This window comes from Excalfactoria chinensis, chromosome 6 (genome assembly GCF_039878825.1).
Source record: "Excalfactoria chinensis isolate bCotChi1 chromosome 6, bCotChi1.hap2, whole genome shotgun sequence".
Classification (NCBI taxonomy): domain Eukaryota; kingdom Metazoa; phylum Chordata; class Aves; order Galliformes; family Phasianidae; genus Excalfactoria; species Excalfactoria chinensis.
In genome coordinates this window covers 30,090,074-30,106,041 of record NC_092830.1, presented here as the reverse complement: position 1 = coordinate 30,106,041, position 15,968 = coordinate 30,090,074, and the positions used below count along the sequence as shown (strand labels likewise).

The 15,968-nt window shown below is 41.8% G+C and overlaps 1 protein-coding gene across 23 annotated transcripts in view; it reads right to left on the bottom strand.

Moving 5' to 3' along the window:
* Positions 1-5,440: 5,440 nt before the first annotated feature.
* The window catches only part of TCF7L2 (transcription factor 7 like 2), a 172,390-nt gene continuing 161,862 nt past the window's right edge, over positions 5,441-15,968 (bottom strand). For 11 of the 23 annotated variants that reach the window (XM_072339885.1, XM_072339886.1, XM_072339892.1 and 8 more), the window contains 4 exons: positions 15,407-15,455; positions 14,804-14,854; positions 13,473-13,545; positions 5,441-8,003 (listed from right to left, as the gene is read on the bottom strand). In XM_072339885.1, coding sequence (XP_072195986.1) covers positions 7,580-8,003; positions 13,473-13,545; positions 14,804-14,854; positions 15,407-15,455 — 597 coding nt within the window. In that variant the 3' untranslated portion in view covers positions 5,441-7,579. Of the gene's footprint in view, positions 8,004-11,885; positions 11,915-13,472; positions 13,546-14,803; positions 14,855-15,406; positions 15,456-15,968 lie in introns of those variants that run through there. The other 12 variants (XM_072339900.1, XM_072339902.1, XM_072339901.1 and 9 more) reach the window with 8 other exon arrangements.

Genomic DNA, 15,968 nt, shown 5'->3' with positions numbered 1-15,968 from the left:
CTATGATTTTCTGGTCTGCTGCTCTGTACATGTGTCCCAGTCCCTGATCCGTCCTGCAGCCTTGGTGCTAGTGAAACCTCAGCATCCAGGGGATAAAAGACTGTTAAATTCTGCAACTGAAAACTCCCAAAGTTCTGCATTTAAACAAAATGAAACAAAAAGGACTTAAAATTCTGCTTTAGAGAGGATGCGTTCTAGTGCAGTGGGGGCTCTTGTGCCTGTGTCTGTCATCAGGCAGTCAAGGTAACTGACCCTGTGATACCTGCCCGGAGGAAGAGACAATATTTGAAATCCCTGTTTGAAACAATTACAAACTTGACCTCAAAGTCTGAGTTTTCCTGCTTTTATCTTTTTAGAAGAGCATGAAGTATAAAGTAAAACAGAAAGGCCCCCAGCCCTTTGAAGGCCTGGTTCTGCAGCAGAGGAAGAGGAGGAGATGGCTCAGTGGCTACCAAGGGAAGCCTGAAACTGCTGGCTCTGAATGACTGCTTTGCTCTGGCTGGAGTGCTGCTCTTCGGCAAGACCTCATGGGCAGGAGAAAGGGCACTGGCTCATCCCACAGCCCCACTGGAAGTGAGAGCTCTCTGTAAGCCTGGTGCTGGTGCACAGCACCATCCGGTTGTGCTGCTGCTCCCGCTCTATCCTGGTAGCTGTGTGTAAGGCAGTCGTGTGGTACAGATACACACGGGATCATGGCACAGCCCTGCACAGGGCTGAGATTCAGCCCTGCTGCTCCCCAGGAGCTCGAGCCATTAGAAAAAGAATTAAGCCTCACCAATGTCCACGCTTTAAAATCAAAACAACAATAACAAAAAGACCAGTCAGGTTAATTACACTAGAGCAGGGAGGAATCTCTAAGATGTAAATACATTGCCATGAACATTAAAAGCAAACTCCTCTCTAAAGTGTTTTTCTTTCACGAGCAAGCAAGAAAACGCACTGGATAAAACAAACTTTGCTTATTTTAGTTTCGACTCAATTACCTGTTAATGGAAAAAATCTGGCACCACTAATAATGAGGCAGGAATGAGATCACTGTTCTGGAGGCCTGGCTTGTCAGGGAAGCTTGCAACAAGAAGTGCATTTATCTGCCTTTCTATAACCCTTTTCAAGCACTCTGTCAGGGAGCCCAAACTGAACAGCCAGTTTAGGAGGAACTTGGAACCCGCTCCAGGCCCCTTAGGCCCTCTGGGAAAAGGAAAATTATTGTTGGCAAGTCTGCCTGGCTCCAGAAGTTGATCCAGTGCCCCCCACTTGCCCATGCAGCAGCAGACAGAGCTAAGAATTTTGTTATAATTAAATAACAGAGTGCTGATTGGTTGCTGGAGGTGGTCTTGAAACTGGTGTTTAAGGCAGTGGAGAACAACGGTTACTATTCATAGAAAAAGCAGAGTCTTAAAATCCATCTGTTTCGTTCCAAATTTAGGCCAAAAAAATGCTCACTCACTGTCTTTAAAAATACCACCTGCTTCGCTATTTTGTATAATGTGCCATTATATAAGTTTGAAGGAGGAGCAGGCAGGGAGGCAGAGGGGGCTGGGAGCAGGGAGCGGATTTAAAAGAAATAGTTAGGTCGAAAAATACCCCAGCAGCACTTTCATAAGGGAACACAAAATATAGTAGCAGAGGAGATGTTTTTTGGGGGAAGATAAAAACTGGGGTGTTTGCTAATGCCTGGGAACCAGTTACTACAAATGGGCCTGTTTGCAAATAAGATGACAACCTAAACTCTGTTACTTGGGGCATAAAAAAAAAGAAGTGCCTTCTTGCTACACAAACCCAGCTGGGTTGCTGGGAATGCATGCAAGCAGCCAGCTTGAAGTGAGGGCACAAGGAACGGTGACACTGCTGCTATTTTCCAGAGCAGCTCCACTCTGTGAGCAGTAATGTGAGTGAGGCCCGGCATCCTGCAGATGTGTCTCCTGTCTCCCTGTTGTCCTTCTCCCCTTCATTCTCCACTTCAATCTTACATAATGTTGCACATTCCAGCTGCAATATTTCCACTTTTCCCCATAGCCTTAACTCTCTCCCGTGTCCCTTGTTTCCTCCAACACCCCAATGCTCTCCATGTCTCCTACCTAATCTTCTTGGCCTGCCAGTTGGGCAGGAGAGTGCAGATGCTGGTCCAGAAGTAGATGTGTGATAATTGGCCATCTGGATGCTGCCAGAGGGGATGGATAGCAGCTGAGTTCTCGCAGCCTGTTCTGCAGCAGCGGATCTGGAAGCCCTCTTCTCAGTGCAGGCAGAGATTTCCCTAGAATTCACAGGGACTTTATTGTCTCTGGGAGTTTCACAGCCACTATCTAATCTGGTTCAAAATGCAAGACGTTTCACGAGTTATCAGGAGATGGTCCAAACAGTTGAACAGACAGCATGGCTTCATGATCTCCACTGCCTCAGAGGTCTGGACAAACGCCCTCCAAATTCAATTCAATTACAACCTCAGAAAATAAAAAAAAAAAGAGAGAGAAAATCCTTGAACATGGGTGTAAGCCATTAGAGAACATTTTGCATTGATCCCTGGAGAAAGTCAGTCCAGTGACTGGCAGGCTAAGTCCTAATACATGTGATGGCATCATTGACAATGACAGGCTGCTGGGATGCGTTTAGCTGTCGCTGGTCTGCCTTGAAAATCTCAATGTCCTCCAAGAACATCTTGAAATGATTGCCAGAATACCTGCCCAGCCCTATTCATAATCCAGCAATTGCCACAGTCACTGTGCACATTTGCATATTCAGCGCTGCAGGAACTTTCTCCTTCCTATCTAACACAGACCACTGAAGCTCTCTGCATTTATGCTGGGCTGAATTTGGTCTTCAGCTGCAGCATGTCTCCCAGCACAGCATCCAGAGTCTTTATGCAGTCTCAGGTGGCAAAGCATTCTGACATGCATGCAAGACATAGCTGGATAGTGCTGTCACACACATTCATTTCTGTTGTTATTATTGCTTGCTTTCATGCTTGTTGCAATGGCCCATGCAGCTGTTATACAACGAGTTCTCCTTACATCTTTATAGGGCTTAATGAAATGGACTCTACAGACTTTTCTTTTCTTTTCTTTTCTTTTCTTTTCTTTTCTTTTCTTTTCTTTTCTTTTCTTTTCTTTTCTTTTCTTTTCTTTTCTTTTCTTTTCTTTTCTTTTCTTTTCTTTTCTTTTCTTTCCTTTCCTTTCCTTTCCTTTCCTTTCCTTTCCTTTCCTTTCCTTTCCTTTCCTTTCCTTTCCTTTCCTTTCCTTTCCTTTCCTTTCCTTTCCTTTCCTTTTCTTTTTCTTCTAAGCAAAGCTTCAAGCCATGTGGCACTGGTTTATTGAGTCAGCAATTGCTTAAACTTTTTAAAATTCCATACACTAAGTGAAAAATGAGATTTACAAAGCTAATGGAAAATAAATGCCTCCTGAACATGAAATACACTGACTTGCTTCCTTGCCTTATCCCATAAAAACAGATGGAAGCAATACCTGCATTGAATTGCCTACTGTATGCTGGGCCCCACACTATCCTGTGGTGACTCATGTGAGGACAGAGCATGCCAGCGTGCCCCACACACCACTCTGGGGGCAAAATGGGAACCAGGGTGCATCCCTGCAGCCAGCCCTGGCCCCACTCTGCCCCAAAGCTTTGCCTCAGACTGGAAGTTCTGAGTATGGGAATTTGGAGGCCAGTCAGAGGGCATCAGCCCCTCAAGGGACACAGCCGACGCACAACCTGCTGGAAACCCAGCCAGTTGCTTTCCAAAGAATACACAATTGTTCTCCACAGCATACAAGGGTTCCCAGCTTGAGCTTTCCACCACTTATGAGCTCTGTTCAATGTATCTTTCAACCAATACGCAGAAGGAAAACCAATTTGTCCAGGAACAGTGTTTTTGGATTCTGCTCGCTAATAACGCAGCAAGCAAAGAACACACCATTTTGCTGAGCACATGAATCATACCTTGATGGTGTCTCCTTTGAATCATGGTATTCAAAGTTCTCCCCGGAGCACTATGTTTTACATTAGAGGAGAGCAGTTATCCCCAGCAGAGACACAGCACATGTGTCTGGCTGATGGATGGCCATGTTCTAGTGAGAGTCAAAACGTTTAAGAGAAGGAAAAATATATTCTCCAGAAACTTTAAGTAGTGGGAGAGTAATTTGAGCATCATGTTCAATTTCCTGGCTACCAACAACAGCAAGATTTAGCATCTTGCACATTTCTGAACATATGTGGGTTATATATATACCCTTTTCCCTAAGGGTAGTCCCATTGCCCCAGTACTGCATGTGAGCCCTGAGGGGCTGAAGGGAGAGGGCCTTGGACCATCATCATGTTTACATACCTGACCTTGGTTTTGGAGACCAGTCCTTAAAAAAAACAGTAGAATAGGAAGTGCTATATATCCTGTTCGAACATGAAGTTCTTCACCTGGTACCTCCCTGCCTCTCCGCAAAGCAAATTCCTTCTGTAGCCAACACACCGCTGTGGTTCCATCAGTGCAGGTAGGGTACAGGTATCTCAGATTCTCCCTTTTCCTCTGCCTTGGAAAGCAACTGAACCCCACAAAAAATCATTGCTCTGTGCCTCTGTTTCCCCACAGGAGGAAGAACACTTACCCTTCCTGTAGAGCTCACCAAGATTGAAGAAAACTACAACTTGAGTGTGGTGGCAGAGCGTGCCCATAGGCAGACTTCTCCATCGAGTGCCATTGTAGAAATTGCTACAGCTGAGATTTTCCATGCCTGGGGCCACGATGACATCCACATGTGAGAGACTCCTGGAAATGATAAAGCTAAAGACCCTTCTCACTTAAATAAAGAAGCAAACCAACCATTTCATGAAAGTTTCTGAATGCACAGAGGCATGTACTGTCATAGTGTAGCTCTTATAGGAATTGCTGCTGTTAAGGGGCTTGCTGTGTGCTCAGTGCTCAGAGCTGAGCAGTAAGGGCTCATCGCATAAGAACAAATAACTGCAGAAATGGGACAAATTCTATAGAGGAGATAAACCGTATAGACCAGCACTCTGACAGTCTGGGCTGCCTGAGCTCTCCTGACTGACCTTTAAAGTATATCTGTCCTGCATTGGGATCATTAGCTTCAAATAAGGCCTCATCCGCCTCGGTCTCCTGTCACATTGGAAGGGCAACATGACTTCACTCACATCTTATTTGCCTTTCGCCAAATTGTACACAAATAAAATAAAACTTGAATTCATACACAAAATAAAATCTATTTTCAACTACTGCTGCTCACACAAATGCATGCTGGACAGGGAGAAGGCTGGTGCAAAATGCACGAACAGGCTGCAGGCTGGGGCAGCAACCGGACCTGGTGTGAGCAGAGCTGCCTGGCTGTCACCACATCAGTTTTTGAAGGAAGATTTCCACTCAGGCTGTCAATCTTTTTGGCCTGAGTGAAATGCAGTCAACGCATAAATGAGTTGACAAGTCGTTCTCTGCACATACTAAGTTGCTTTTATTAATCCAGAACTGCATGCTACAGATACTGTACAGCATGAACATTTATTCATTACAAAAAATGGCTTCCAAACCATTAAAAATGAAAATCGGAATAAGAGCATAAAACGGAACAGTAACATCACAACTGTTAGGAAACATTCAAAGTATTCACAAAAAATGTTATAGTTAGCATCTTAATAAACCAGAGAAAAATCTGAGACAGTTTTACAATCGCTTCATGTCAACTACAATGGCACTGAATGAACAGATGAACAATTTTTCAGCTTTATACAGCGTTTCTTTTTTTTGCAACATCAACATGCCTAGGTTTTTTTTGTGTTTTTTTGTTTTTTTTTTTTTAATGTTTTAACTTTGCTACCTACCTGTATGTAGTAAGTGTACATAAAAGTGGCAGTCTGATTTTCCTTTTATGAATAATCTAATATACAGAATTTGGCCCTTAAGGGTTTATACCTCTTCATTTTAAATGCTTTCCGGACAATCTGCTACCAAACACGTCTGTTATAGGTGACATTAAAACTACATACATATCTACCTATGTAACATCACAGCAAAACAGGATGAACAGAAAAAATTACAGCATTAAAAAATAATAATAATAATAATAATAATAATAAAATAATAAAGTTGTCGGGAGATAGTTGAAAGTCACTGAGAATTTTGGCACACGGAGATTTTGCACACAGCCTACAGTCCTAATGCCGCAGGGGATCCAGCTGCAGTTCTGAACGGGGACACACTTGGACCTTGCTGATTTTCAGTGTAGTGAAAAATTCCCTTGCTCAGTTTTCAAGTCTCTTTATTGTGTGTATGTGTGTGTGTATGTGTGTGTGTAATGGCTTTTAAAGCGATTTCTGGTTGGTTGTTTTTTCTTTTTACACTACTGATCCTTGAAAAATGCATCTGCAATTGTCCATTTGGTGGCAACTGTGTTTCATACAGGAAAAAAAAAAATCACAAAAAGAAGTCAAAAAAAAAAAAAAAAAGAAAAAAGAAAAAAAGAAAAAAAAATCCTGGAAAAAATATATATATACACATTTATATATAAACTTAAAAACCTTGTACAAATGAGTTGTTATATATAAGATGCTTACACTAAGGGCAAAAAAACAAAACAAAACAAAAAACAAACCAAAAAACAAAAAACTTTATACAATGTTTCAAGGAAAAAAAAAAAAAGAGGAAAAAAAAACATTTAAAAAGGGACAACATACAGATACAACAAGCAATTTCTAAAGCAATAAATACTACTGGTCCAATAGCGTTGTGATACTTTTAATTGTTGAGTAGCGTTCCCTCCCCCAAAAAAGAACAACACCATGGAACAAGGTATATTAACACATTATTTTTTTTCTTTTTAACCCCTTTGTTTCTGTACATTTAAACAATAACAAGTAACATCACAATAAAGGTTGTTTCACACCAGGAAGGAGAAAAAAAAAAGAAAAAGGAAAAAAAAAAAAAAAAAAAAAAAGAAGAAGTAATAGCGGCACCGCATTCACCGTGCCCTCAAAGGTTTAAAAACCAGATGGAAAATGATTGGTTCGCAAGCTCGTATTTAATACAAATAATAAAGAACCAACGCCTCTGGCAAGGGCTGCTTGAAAATTGCTTCTTTTTTTTTTCTTTTTCTTTTTTCTTTTTTTTTTCTTTCTTTTCTTTTCTTTTTTTTTTTTTTTTCCTTTTTAATTTTTAAAATCAGTCTTTAAAACTAAGCTATTGGAACTACATAACAATTATGTATATATATATATTTTTTAAACGCTACAAAGACTTTAAACAGCTGTTGATAAAAATTTTGGCAGAATCATGAGGCTTTTCTCATCTACATATTTAAAAAGGAGAAATTGAAATAAGAATGGGTCAAATATTGACCAATGAACTCGATAAAACATCAACTAATGTAGCCATGTGGCACGAACTGGAAACAAAACCAAGAAACGACGACAAACGGTGGACGACAACGACGACGAGGAGGAGGAGGAAAAGAAAAAAAAAAAAAAAAGAAAAGAAAAATTAGAAAAAAAAAAAAAAAAAGGAAAAACAAACCAAAACAAAACCCAAATCCCAACAGAATCCAACCACCCCCGAGGGAAACCAAAAGGGCGACAGAGGCTAAAGCTATTCTAAGGACTTGGTTACGAGGGAGAGCGGCTGGGGCTGCGGCCCCGCCAGTGAGCTGTGGGAATGTAGGGAGGAGGTGGAGGGCTGTGCGAGGGATGCGGCCGGCGGGAGGGCGGCCGGCGCGTGGTCCAGGGCCCCGTTGGGGCAGCTGGCGGCAGGCAGGGCGCCGGGCTTGCTCGCAGCGCTCTCGGTGAGGACGAGCGAGGATGGCGGCGGCATCATGACCAGGTGCGCCAGCGGGTCGGGCTTCAGGGAGAGCGAGAGGGGTTGAGTTTGTTCAGTCTGTGGTTTTGAGTCTCTGGAGGGGGAGGCGAGCATGGCGGGGGAGGACGGAGGAGAGTCTAGTAAGCTTCCATCTGAAGAGGGTGGGCTGACGCAGCTGCCTTCACCTTGTATGTAGCGAACGCACTTTTTTTTTCTCCTAGAAACAGGGAGAGAGTTATCTGTGAATGGAGGCAGAGATGCCGACGCGGACAGTTAGCTACAGCAAGGGGCCTCTGGCCCGGCCCTGCACACCATCCTGGGGCTGGCAGGTGGCCACAGTGCCCTGTTCACTCAGCCCTCCCTGGGCTAACAGATTTCAAAAGGCTGCACACATTCCCTCTTCATCTCCCTCCTCTTCGGGCCGCCTCCTCGCCCTATTTATTGACTTTCAGATTAACATAACTGGATAATTCAAGTTTTTTGATCTCACTGTGCTAATCTACAGACTCAACCTTCCTCCCAAAAAATAAGAAAAGTATCCTTAGGAAACAAAAGCCCTGGATATGTTGAGCGTATCTCAAGCCACCTCAAAGGGGCTCTCTATCCTACATCACCTGGCAGCTCTTACGATGCTCTGCACTGGGAGGCCAGACTGCTGCAACCTAAACTCCTCGCTTTCTCCTCTGTTTAGAACCACACCAAATCCAGAAAGGTCAGAGTCAGACAGGAGGGATATAATAGAGAGAATGAGAGAGGGGAAATAAAAACAAAACAACAAAACAAACAGAAGGAAAACCAGAAAAAGAACAGGATAAACAGAGTATGATCCAAAATAACAAGAATAACTGGTTGTATGGCCTGCAGGTTGTGGCTTTAAATTGACTCAGTTTTACTTTTGGGTTTTAGGTAGAGTGGTAGATTTGGGAAGCTGCTTGTCTGCATTGGGGGAATTTTCCTCTGAGAGGCCATCCTTGTCACTTCAGTGGGATCCGATTTCATTGGGTGAGGAGCACGACAACAGGCACAAAGTTAAGGAGCAACACGGGAAACTTATTTCACACTGAGGAATATGAGAGTCTCACAAGTTCATCTCCACATAAGTGACCCAACAAATCTTTTCTCCTCCATCTGTCCCCTTAATAATGTAAAGGAGCGATGAAAACAGATGACATTCTCATACCACCTCTCTTGCCAAGCATCTGCATGACAGTTCTAGCAGCAGGATGGAAATAATGAGGCAAACAACTGCAGCATCTGGGAGAACAATGTTGAGTGGCCACCCTGACCCTAATAACAGCTCTCCAGCCCTTCTGCTCGAGCACTTTCTGAGGAAGTGCTGACCCCGGTCTCACAGCCCGATGTATTTGACCACATCTGTCTAAAGCAGCTCTGCTACAGAAACTTTGGACACTCAGCTCAAAGCCACCAACATGAAGGAGCATGGACACCTTTCTCACCAGCTCAGCACCTTCATCAGGAGAAGCTCCCAAGTGTGGCACAAATGCTGAACATCACTGTGTGAAAGTTCCCATTTGTGATTTTTGCCATACCTCTAACTCTGGTAGTCACTATGCTCCCCTATGCATAGCATTGGGTCAATCCTAGGCACTGGGACTGGACATTTCTCAGCTGCATGGGAGATATAACCATCTTAAGCCTGGCATTAGAAGATGTTATCGCCCATAGCCAGGAAGGGAACCACAGGCCCAGAACCCCATACTTCCACCTGTATTAGTGGGGATCAGGGTTGTGGCTTCCTTCCTCCAGAGAATCAGGGGCTCTGCTCCATGTACCCCTGGTAAGGTAAGGAGTTAGGGCTAATAGAGTTATAACCACGTTAGCCTGCAGATAAATACATGCTAAAAACTAAAGACATCCATGCAACTTAAATGTTAAAAAAGAAAGAAAGGAAGAAAGATAGAAGACAGCGAGTGAAGGCTGTAAACCATGCTTTATTAGAGCAACGTTAAAAGACAGAAAGAAATTAACTTGGTGGGCTCAAAACAGAACCTGTTAACTCTTCTACCAACAACAAACAGCAAGGAAAGCCTCTAGCACGTGGCTATGGGCATTTCTGCTGCTCCTGGCCTCTGCCTCCCCACTTCCTAGCTCCAGCTGGGCAATGCTGCCAGACCCAGAATTCACATTACAACTTTCTGTGCAGTTGCCAATGGCAAAGCAGAACAGCAATTTGCACAAAGTTCTATGATGACACCTGCATTGAAAGGTGCGTTTTCTCAACTTGGAGACTGCAAGCTTTACTCTCACTCCAAGCAGAGACCCAAGCTCTGTCCTCCTCACTGTCGCTGCTCCAAAAGCCATTCAGCTGGACTGCTCTGAACCCACAAGGCAGCTAATTATCTCACTAATTCACGGTTTGAAACTAGTATGTAGAGAATTAAAAATAATTTTGTTAATACTGTTTAAAGTTCTGTGGCCTGAAATGAGGAATCTCTCATGGCAGAGCCAACTTATGTCAGGCTACCAAAGAACTGCCTGACTTTCTGAGTTTGCAGAATTAACAGCTCTTAAAACTGAAAACGCTGCTACCTTCAGTGTTCATTTGATTAGGACTATGGAAGCAGGGTGTTTTCTCTTTTTCTGTTTTATGTTAACAGTGAGGCCACTTTTAATCTGAAAAGCCTTTTAAACAAATCTTGGTTCAACGGGGGGACACTTCTCCATCTTCACTATGTGCTATCTGTGGTCATTTAGGGGACACGGTTAGGTGGGCCAGAACAAATAGATGGGCACAACTCCAAAACCCTGCAAGCCAAATCTTACCAGACGTGAACAACTTGAGGCAACCCTGGTGAAGGGGAATAAGTCAACATCTGAGGAACATTTTATGCCTCAGTTTTGCTGCTCTTAAAGAGGGAACAAAAATGTTACATATCCCCCTTAGAAGCACACTGTGAGGATTATCCACTTGTGTGACACTCTGAAAGTGTCAGCTGTTACATCAGTACCCCAGCCACCAACAGAACTGACCCTGCTCATGCTGCCATTGAAATTAGCCCCAGGACAGCATCAGAAAAACCCAGAACACTGCAATTGCCATGAGTGAAAGCCACAGAGGATGACAAGGGTTTATTCGGTGGCTGTGAGCAAAGATGTCCCAGTTTCTTTTGTATTTGCTAACTGTACATCTTTAGCACCTACTTAAGATGCACTACGAAAAGCTACCATGCTATCAAATGCATTGTTGCAATGCTTAAGGCAACAACTAAGAGAGACATGCTTTACACTATCTAGTGATAACGTCTCCACTTTTTAAAAGAAAAAAAGAAAAGAAAAAAAAGCTGATTGTACCACCGAAAAGGGGCCAGGCTGCTCAAAACTGATTCTGAAACTGGTCTAAAAAAAAAGTTGTCACCAAGTGCAGCAAAGATCTCTGGCCAAAACCAGGCATAAGTTAAAAGAGAGTTAAGCTTTATGTGTAACATAAGCACTGCACAGATGGAAGGAAAAGTCCCTTTGCTGATAAAACATAGTTTTAAAAGTCTGATGCTTACTTAAGCCACTAGGGAAATACAGAACCACACAAACATGTGCCCTTCATTCTGCTGCATGGCATTCAGACCACATGCTTTCAGTACTGTATCTATAGACTACACAAATATCTGTTGATAGTGTCTAGGAAATTAACCACAGAATGAAGTGTAATTAAACACAGCATCCAAGTCTGCGCTTAGCACGAGACTTGAGTCCTGACACATGATAGGTGCCTACCCTGAACTTCTGGATTGAACTTCCTTTCCTGAAGCTTTAAGAAGCAGCAGCTTCTTGTTTCTTAACATACATACCGGTATCTAACATCTTAACCCCCAAAATAACCGGTACTAGCATGCCTCAAACAGGACAATCATCTGAAAACAATTTTGGTGCCTTATCTAGTATTTTGACATACAACACCACCCTTGATTCATGTTTTCCTTGACACTAAGCACAAACAAGACTGCGTGCATACACAGAATATGATGAACATCTGATCTACATTCTAAATGAGATGAAGCACATGGGACTGGCATGAGTAAGAGGGGAGAATGTGGGAGAGGGAATCACTACACACAGAGTGTGGTTTGGGTTGAAATACCTACCATCATAATATTCCAAATTCAAAGACTGCTTGTATCAGAACAAAGAAACAACAAATTTAACCAAATGTGATCATATAAGGAAAAAAGAATGAGAAAAGAACTACTCGGTATCCCTCCACCAGGAAAGACGTACATACTGAGTCATACATGGAATTAAACTCCAGTAGAACATGGGCTGTCGAAATTTGGGCTCCTGGTGTCTTTCACCTCCTTTGAATGCTGGAAACTGTCCTATTGAAGTTGGAATTAGTTTTGTCTAGAGCTCAGGAGTTTACAGCTCACATGTTGGGATAAAATTTAGAAAAAAAAAATAAATGGATTTTTAGAATCAGAAAAAAAAAAAATAGATCATTTAAAAGTGACTTCTACATAAAACTCATGGAGGCATGGGAGCCCACAGGCAGCAATTTAATTTTGCATATAACACCAAAAAAAGCGAGTACAATATAAGCTGTAAACACTGGCTTTTATGTCTATCATCATTTGAAAAGCACTACTTCTGCAGATCCCAAAACGTTTTAAGCCTTTGGAGGCACTGGACACAGACACAATGAACGACAAAGTATAGATGTCCAGCTAAACATTCCTTTTTTTTTGTTTGTTTGTTTTTTTGTTTTGTTTTGTTTTGTTTTTGTTTTATGCTGACAATCTGGAAAGAAACAGAAAAACAACTGCCAGCTTCAAGCACTTCAAGCGTTCTTGTTCCCAGTTCTACCACCAGGGAGAGGTTATTGGTAAAGAAAGAGAGAAAAATGGCATTAAATTAGCAAGAAATTCCAAAGATCAAAGATTATTAGCAATTGATGCTGTGGGAGAGAGAAAAGTGGGGAGTGGGGAAAAAAGATTAAAAAAACAAAATCACACGAATGCACTAAGAAGACAGATTGCTTTTATTTCCCCAGAGGCCTAATGGGTAGTATTATACCTGCATGGTTTGCACCATAAACTCTGTCGGTCAAGCCCGAACAATGCCCGACACTTCTTTGGAGTATTTGCATCTGTTAGCATAAGGTAAACACAAAAAATACAACACAATGGTGGATAGAGCTCATTTGGACTGCGTCATCTTAGCTACAGCTACGTTTAGCTTTTAATCACCTCCGCTTTATTTGGTAAACTCCCCTCACACCAAGGGCATGAAAGAAACAGAACTTTCACAAAACAAAACCAAAAATCTCCAACACCACCGTGCGTCCATCCGGCATCGGCACCGCGCTCAGCGCGGGCTGCGGGAACCCACGACAACGTGACTGTCCTGAGTGGAGGCTGGGAGGAAAGGGCTGTGTTTGAGCCAGGGATCAGAGAGACTTAAGGCTGATGCTGTTTTACAGTGGGTTTTTGGCTAGCAGCAGCAAAGAGGAAGGAAAAAAAAACAAAAAACAAAAAACAAAAAACTGGGAAAAACAAAAAACAAAAACAAAAGCAAAACCCTTTCAGAGATGATAACTCATGGCAGTGTCCCACTCCCTTGTGTCTTCTAGATCACAACACAGAGCTACAAAGCAACAAGGCAGGAAAAAAAGGGGAAAGTACCAAATAAACCAGCTGCAAATCAGCCATAGCGAGTCTGGGAAAACTATACACACCTGCAGGGGCCGCACCAGTTATTCTGTTGATCAAGGCCAAAGCGCGCTCGGCATTTCTTAGGAGCGCTCAGGTCTGAATGAGTTCAAGAAAAGCGAGCAGGAAAGGGGGAGAGGAAAAAGAAAGGGGAGAGGGGGGAGAGAGAGAGAGAGAGAGAGAGGAGGAGAGAAAAGGGGAGAAAAAAGAGAAAGATAAAAATAAGGAAAAAATAAAAATAAAAAAGGGAATAAAAATCAATGTCCTCATTATTAATTGCAAAATAATGACTTTCAATTTAAAAGTTAAAAATAGTGATAATCACATTTTTATTCAACTCTTGAAATTAGCTGTTGCAATTAAAGCTGCAGTATCCCTTTACAAAGGACTGTTTCTTTCCCTTTTAAAAGAGCAGGTAGAGGAAAGTCATTGTGGCTGGTCTAGCAGGATGTTTTAGGCGAGATTTGTGTGGGTTGGGTTTTTTAATTCTCTTTTTCTTTTTATTATTATTTTATTATTATTATTTTTTATTATTTTTGAGACGGGAATAAAAGGAAGAAAAGAAGCTGAGTATGGAAGTTAGATCCTGAACATGCTTTTTTCTTCAACTCAGATACAAAATAAAAATAAGAGGAAAAAGAAAAAAAAGTAAAAAAAAAAAAAAAAGTAAAAAAAAAAAAGAAATTATATCTCCTGGGATAATGCAGCTTTTGGAATAACACTCAATTTATTTGTTTTGATTAATTTATACTTAAAAGAATGGATAAGAATAAGCAGATTGCGGAATGAGCATGTTAGTATCAGCCAGAAAATAAAATGTAAAGCGTGGCAAGGTGCTGAGTTAGTACAGCTGGTGAATTGCAATGAGCAGGCTTGAGGAGAAAGGCAAAAAATAAAATAAAATAAAATCCAAAACTAAAATAATAATTAAAAAAAAAAAAAATGCGTTTGCATGCTAATGTGAGAAGACTTAGTGGGAGCCATGAAAAATGCCATTAGATTAAGGAGGTTCATTGCTGACTTGCTTCCATTCTTTATCAGTCTCTTTAAAGAAATACTGCATATTCAATTTGCACAGTTAGTACAACTCTTGTGTTATTTTTACTGCATTACGGTTTAATAGCAACTGTTACAAAAAGGAAAAAAAAAAGAAAAAAAACAAAAGCAAAAATAAAAAAAATACTATCAAACATATAATAGATATAAAGATATATAGATAATAAATGCTATAAAAACGTGTGGATGGTATTTTTTTCTTAATGTCATAAGAGTTTAATGTTAAAGTCTATAATGGCAGGAGAAAAAAATAAAAAGCAGTTTATAAACTATTTTAAATGACTCAAAATGACGTTAGCACCTGTAATCGGAGGAAGTGAAAGGCAAGGATTTAGGAAACATTCGCTGTGTTCTGAAAAAAAAGAACAAATTATACAAAGGCTTCAAAAAAATTAAGTCAGGGCTTCTTCAGAATTGACTATGAGATTGCCTATGCAGTATTTCTAATTTCCTATATAGAATGGCAAACCTCCTTAATTTAAAATGGGTGCGATTTACCACTGTAAGGCATGCATCAGAACACACAGGTACAGCCCAAATTAATACCAAACACATACGTACGTACACGCACACATATGCGCAAAATAAGCAGACAACTTTATGAACAACGGCATAGGCATTACAACTATGGAACTGCAGTTAAAGGCTTTGCAATTACTGGCTTTAAGTTCAGCTAACGTCACAAGAGACTCTTTACATGCAATGGCTTGGTTACTAGTTTTAGAAGGGCAGTAACGCGTAAATAATTAGGGTGCGTTAAAAAAAAAAATAAAGGCTGTCTGCTATGGGGACTGGCTCCCTGTCAGGCTGGGAGACTCAAGCCCACCTCCCCCCTACCTACAAGCGTGACACTGGGACTGCCACACTTCCACTAGGTGAGATATTTAGTCTTATTTTTACTTACCATTGGTCTCTCCTGGCTGCTTATCCCTTTTCCTCTTCTTCTTCTTTCCCTGTGTGACACACACACAAATGAGAAGGGTTAAAATCAAATCAAAACACAGCTCCTTGTAAGATGGCACGGCAGTAGGGCCTGTCTGTGCTGGGGGACAGCAGAGCTGTGCTCGCTCACCCTGACCCAGGAAAGCTGAGAGGCATTGGGGCTTCCCCAGGGCTGCCATCCACCCCACTAAGCCTGGAGAAGGGCCTGCAAGATGCTTCTTTTGGAATGGGGTCACAGTGATGACCAACATTCACAACACACACACACCTACACCTGGAAGTGTCAGAAGTTCCCTGTTGCCTTGTCTTTGTAGGGTGGGGAAAACGAAGAAAGGGGAATGGCAGAGAATGAAGGAAAGGGAACACACCAGCATGCAGCGCCAGACCACACAAGAAAGCCATGATGATGAGCAAAACCTAAGCTGCAGGTCTCTATGTGCACTCACAACCTAGGAAACAAAGCCAAGAAAAGAAAAAATCCAGATACAACCAAGACTCATTTTGCTCAGTCACACAGAAAATGA